This window comes from Bos mutus, unplaced genomic scaffold (genome assembly GCF_027580195.1).
Source record: "Bos mutus isolate GX-2022 unplaced genomic scaffold, NWIPB_WYAK_1.1 CTG1561, whole genome shotgun sequence".
In the NCBI taxonomy this organism is placed as follows: domain Eukaryota; kingdom Metazoa; phylum Chordata; class Mammalia; order Artiodactyla; family Bovidae; genus Bos; species Bos mutus.
This window is the reverse complement of record NW_027219019.1, coordinates 27,842-33,328: the sequence shown is the minus strand read 5'-3', so window position 1 is coordinate 33,328 and position 5,487 is coordinate 27,842. Positions and strand designations below refer to the sequence as shown.

The window sequence follows — 5,487 nt, the reverse complement described above, 5'->3', positions numbered from 1 at the left end:
TTTGTATTTGTTGTGGGGTGTGGAGACCAATAAATGATGAACAGTTACACTTATTTCAGCTGATGATCACATGCACTGAATGTCTCAGACCAGGAGATAATGAGCCTGTGTTTTCACATGTCATTTGCACTGAGTCAGACCTTAGATAATCTTATGTGGAGACAGGACCACCCCCAGCTGTCCCTGATCCACTGTTTCCCCATTGTGTGCAGGAAGAAGACCCAAGAGCTGTCCAACTGCTGCCCCCTGCAAAGGTATGTCAGCCCCCTCCCCTGTGGCTTCCAGGGGCTCCCTCCCACCGGGGCAGTCACAGGAGGGGCTGCTGCCTTTTCAGACAGAGAGAAGCTCCGGCTCGGGCGGGGGAGACAGCAAGTGCTCAGGGCGGGTGGAGGTCTGGCACAGCAGCTCCTGGGGCACCGTGTGCGATGACTCCTGGAGCCTGGCAGAGGCTGAGGTGGTGTGTCAGCAGCTGGGCTGTGGCCAGGCCCTGGAAGCCATGCGGTCTGCAGCAGTTGGCCCTGGAAATGGGAGCATCTGGCTGAATGAGGTACGGTGTGGGGGCCGGGAGTCTTCCCTGTGGGACTGTGCTGCAGAGCCCTGGGGGCAGAGCGACCGCAAGCACGAGGAGGATGCTGGTGTGAGGTGCTCTGGTGAGTGAGGGGCTCAGGGTCCACCCTGGGTGAGCTGGGGCAGCACGGGGACAGTGGGCTGGACTGGGGGTGGTGGGGAGTTTGTGTTCAGAGAGTGTCTGGGTGCTGGGGCTCTGATCTAGCGCAGTGAAGCTGGGAGGACTGGGCACTGATGTCATGGAGATTGAGGTGGTGATTTCAGGGCTCAGGAGGGAAAAATGGGTTACCCTGTGATCTGGCCAATTCCCTTTACCCAATCTCCTGTTTTTCTCTTTAGGTGCAAGGACAGCATTGCCCCCTACTACAGCAGGTACTGTGGTCCATCCATGGGCAGGGGAGAATACTAAGATTCTGGTAACCTGTTCTATGGGCTCTCTGACAACTCAGGAGATGAAAGAGCCTGAGGAGTCCTGGCTGTTGGGAAGGAGCTGGGGCATTATGATGGGGAACGCCCCTGCCTTGGTTCCCAGGGCCACATGTTTCTCAGGCCCAGGATCCAAGAGAGTCTAGTTCTGGTGTTGCAAATTCTAAAGTTCTCCCATTCTCCTACCTGCCCCTGAGTGTTGCTCCTCATCAGTGAGGTGCGGGTCTCAGGACTGTTTGATGCCCAAGGAGAAGGGATGAGCTGGGTCCTCAGGCTGTCTCGGCAGGGCAGCTCCCTGACAATCCCCGGCTTTGCCTCAGGGCCACACTGGCTGGAGTGGAGTTGATTTGTCTCTGGATGAGACCTGGAGGAGCCCAGTCACTATTAGTATATTTGTGTCTGAGGCTAGGACACCATCATCCAGAGCCCCCAGAAATACTGGTACAGGGGGTTTCTCTGTGCCCAGGACCTTCTTCACACTCTGTTGCCTTGCTTTCCTTAGGGGCCAGACCAACCTCAAATCCTCTCCCTGGCATCTTCTCCCTGCCTGTGGTCCTCTGCCTCATCCTGGGTTTTCTTCTCTTCCTGGTCCTCATCATCCTGGTGACTCAGCTGCTCAGATGGAGAGCAGAGTGCAGAGGTGGGCTGCAGGGGGAACTGGGGACCAGAGAGAGTGTATGCAGGCAGAAGATGTGGCAGGTGTGAGGAGGGGAACCTGGGCCAGTCTCTGTTTTGAGTCTGTAGAGCTCCACGTGCTCTGTGCTGAGCTCTAAGGCTGAACATACAGAGGTTCTTAGGGCTGGGGTGTGAACTCTCATATGTCATGGCCTCTCCTGTGAGACCAGAAAGAGTCAGGGCTGAGCTGTGGATTCAGGTCAGATGAGGAGAGAAGGTGCCAACACGGTGCATGGGGTAAGAGATGATGCTGAGGTCGAGGCAGCCTCTGTGTGAGCATAGGGGAGATGAAGGTGGGTCTGCTGGATCGGGGTGTCTGGGGTGGCATCTCTGACCTGCTAGGGGATCTCTCAGCCTTATCCAGCTATGAAGATGCTCTTGCTGAAGCTGTGTATGAGAAGCTTGATTACATTGTGACTCAGAAGGAGGTTCTTCTGGGCAGCTCAGGTGGGTGTCTCTGCCTGCCTTCCTGGGACCTCTGGTTGTCACCTCCCACTGGCTGTGAACATCTTCTCAGTGTCCACAGACCCCACGTGTGCCTCAGGCTTATAGAGGCAGCTCTCCAAAGTGGCAGGGTGGCCTCTCAGAGCCTCATGAGGCCCCAGCCCCCATCTACACTGCAGGATCCAGGTCTGCCCCTTCCCAGTCTTAACACAGGTCCCGTGAGTGTGGGGAGGGTCATTCTGTGTGTTGTGTGATGTTTGTCTCCACTTTAGGCCTCCTGTCAGATGGTGAGGACAACAATGACTCCATATCTGCTCCAGGTAATAGAGGTAGACCTACCTCAGCTGGGCTTTGGGAAGGAGAGTTTCCCTCATAGAGACGAGATGCAAGGGGAGCAGTCTTCATTTGATGGACCAGAGGCATCCATTATGTCCAGATGGGGTCCGTCCTTCCCTTTCTCTGACTGTTCTGTGATGTCTCACATTGGGATGGGGCTCTCTGTGTCCAGAATCACAACAGGCACACACTGATTTTAAAAGTAATTTCTGTAAAGCACAATTTGTTAAAATAATTGAGTAATGCTCAATGGTAAGACAGTTATTTTGGAATATATATTTTTCAAACAGGAAATATTAAGATATGTAAAATCATGTTTTGGTTTATGGACACATCAAAATGAAACATGGTCTTAGAGAAAAAAATCTTTTAAAACAAGGAGTGACTGGTGCCTCTAGCAGCTCAGAAACTCTGGGTCAGAAGGATCTTAGGTATTTCTCAGACCAACCCCCTTACTGTGGTTTCATCTGACCCTTGCTCTGCCCTCAGAAGCGCCAGATCAGAGGACTGTTGCCCTTGGTGAGGATTACGATGATGGTGGAGAGGTATCAGTGACTGGGGCTCCTCGTGACTCTCAGGGGAGTGAGGAGGAAGTGCTCCCAGAGAAGGAAGATGGGATGAGGTCTCAGACAGGTGAGTGGGGAGATTATCTGATCCCCTGAAATCTTCGGTCTTTGTCCTGGAAAAGGTGAATTTGAGCTCCTCAATGCCCAGCCTCTCTGCAGTTTCAAAATATGGATATCTCATGCATTTGATGAGCCACCCTGATGGCTCAGATGGTAAAGAATCTAACTGCATTGCAGGAGACCTGGGTTTGATCACTGGGTCAGGAAGAGCCCCTGAAGAAGGGAATGTCTACTCACTCCAGTATTCTTGCCTGGAGAATCCAAGGGACAGAGGAGCCTGGTGGGCTAAAGTTCATAGCGTTGCAAAGAGTCAGACACAACTGAGTAACTAGCACTTCACTTCTCAACCATATGCCATCTTTAATGCTGTCAGACTCCTTGGGGGGGTGAGGAATCACTCTACTTTTGGCATTTATGTCCCCATAGTGCAACATAAATTTTCATTTTATTTGTGATATAACTACATTAAAATTTATAGATTAGGGGCTTTTCTGGTAATCCAGTGGTTAGGACTCTGCACTTTCACTGCTAGGGCCTGGGTTCAATCCCTGGTCAAGGAACTAAAATCCCACAAACATTGTGTAGTAGTCAAAAGAAATAGATAGCTTACAGATTAATTGAGCATATTTACCAAATCCAAAAATAGACAAGTGTTTTGATAACATCTCTGTGCTGCCCTGAACATGAAAGACAGAAATTTTAAAAATGTATTGCAGTATTGAAATTTGTGAGTCATCTGATAATTTAAGATGAGGTCTGTGTATAAGGTTGCAATGACATGTACAAAGTCTATGGTATATGGTGGCCTTAACATTAAGCCATGTTGGTGGATCATTGACTCGGAGCTGATGGTCAGCTAAGGTCTAATTTCCTCCAGATATTTCAGTTGTCAAGAGAAAACACTCTTTCTCTGGAAAAGAGTATTTATCCATCTGAGGGCCTGTGTGGTCCCTGGGAGGGGCCATCTGTGGATGCTCCCGTGATTCTCTTTGTGGACATTTGGGAACATGCATCAAGGCTACTAAGAGCAGAGTTGGTTTATGAGTGAGGAACTCAGATTTTCCCTGTGTCCACTCTCCCTCTCACTGTGATTTCACATCTGTCAGCTGTGAGAGGAGAACATTTAAATTTGTTGTTATGCTCTTACTGTTCCTGGGCATCTCCTTGCTAGTGTGTAGCCTGGAAGCAGATCTTCCCAGAGCTCCTGTGTGAGCACAGGTCTCCTGTGATGCAGAATTTCCATACGAACTGAGGCCCCAGAGACCACATGGACCGGATCTGAGAGGACAGCCTGGATCCATCCGCACTGTAACTGGTGTGAAATAGTCTGAGCCTCCTGCCCACACCTAGGTCCCAGGGATGCTTTGTCATCATCACTTGTTTAACAGGCTTCCAACACACTGTCCAGTTCCTTTGTCTCCGTTCTATTTATGCTTCTCTTTGCTCTTTCAGGTTCTTCTCTAAATGTCTCTAGAAAGGAAGCTGATCCTGGGAAAGGAGAACAGAGCCCCTGCCTACTCCAGGGGGAGAAAGGGGACCCTGGGTACGATGATGTTGAACTCAGTGTCCCAGGAACATCCACAGTGGCTTTCCTGTGATGTTGTATTAAATACAAGATGATGCCTCAGATGTTCTGCTGCTGCTTCTAAGTCACTTCAGTCATGTCCGACTCTGTGTGACCCCATAGACGGCAGTCCACCAGGCTCCCCTGTCCCTGGGATTCTCCAGGCAAGAACACTGGAGTGGGTTGCCATTTCCTTCTCCAATGCATGAAAGTGAAAAGTGAAAGGGGAGTCACTCAGTCGTGTCCGACTCTTTGTGACCCCATGGACTGCAGCCTACTGGGCTCCTCCATCCATGAGATTTTCCAGGCAAGAGTACTGGAGTGGGCTGCCATTACCTTCTCCGTCAGATATTCTAATTGCCTGTATTTCAATAGAGGCTGACCTGTGATGGTGTTATATGGAAATTGCTCAAAATGAAATATTCTGATTAAAGTAACTTTTTCTTTTGCTTGTTAATAATTACCAAGTTCCATATCAAATGCTTTTAGATGGTTGGTCCTCAAACACCATTTTCCTCAAAGGAAATACACGATGAGTGCACTGCCATGTTTTCTCACCTTCTTCAAAGGCTAATGAGACTTTGCCTGGGATCACAAATGTTCCAGGTCACTCTTACCTAGAAAAAGCATCTAAACTTGGTCCACATTCACACTCTCCTTCCTAGCAAGATGAATTTGCCAACCAGAAAATGTAGTCAGAACCTTATAGAGTTATTTTATTTGGTGGGAATGCTTAGGAGTCTAAGCCCTGGAGACAGCATCTCGGTAGCTCTGAGAAAACTGCTCCAAGCAGGCAGGAAGGGAAGTCAGGTTATATACAAGTTTGCAACAAAGGGAGAGGCAGTCTGA

General features: G+C 49.7%; 1 protein-coding gene across 1 annotated transcript; it reads left to right on the top strand.

Annotated features, from left to right (window-relative positions):
* The first annotated feature begins 162 nt into the window (after window positions 1–162).
* Window positions 163–5,069, top strand: LOC106700524 (antigen WC1.1-like). Its single transcript, XM_070366721.1, has 8 exons — window positions 163–254; window positions 335–650; window positions 907–939; window positions 1,496–1,633; window positions 2,023–2,115; window positions 2,385–2,432; window positions 2,938–3,081; window positions 4,527–5,069. The coding sequence occupies exons 2-8, from the start codon at window positions 497–499 to the stop codon at window positions 4,670–4,672; spliced, it is 756 nt and encodes a 251-aa protein (XP_070222822.1). The 5' UTR covers window positions 163–254; window positions 335–496; the 3' UTR covers window positions 4,673–5,069.
* The last annotated feature ends 418 nt before the right edge of the window (window positions 5,070–5,487 follow it).

Excerpts from the sequence above, each read along its gene's own strand:
- LOC106700524 (XM_070366721.1), top strand. The coding sequence starts at position 497 with ATGCGGTCTGCAGCAGTTGGCCCTGGAAATGGGAGCATCTGGCTGAAT. Across the intron at positions 651-906 it reads TGCTGGTGTGAGGTGCTCTG|GTGCAAGGACAGCATTGCCC; the intron begins GTGAGTGAGGGG and ends TTTTCTCTTTAG. Across the intron at positions 1,634-2,022 it reads ATGGAGAGCAGAGTGCAGAG|CCTTATCCAGCTATGAAGAT; the intron begins GTGGGCTGCAGG and ends GGGATCTCTCAG.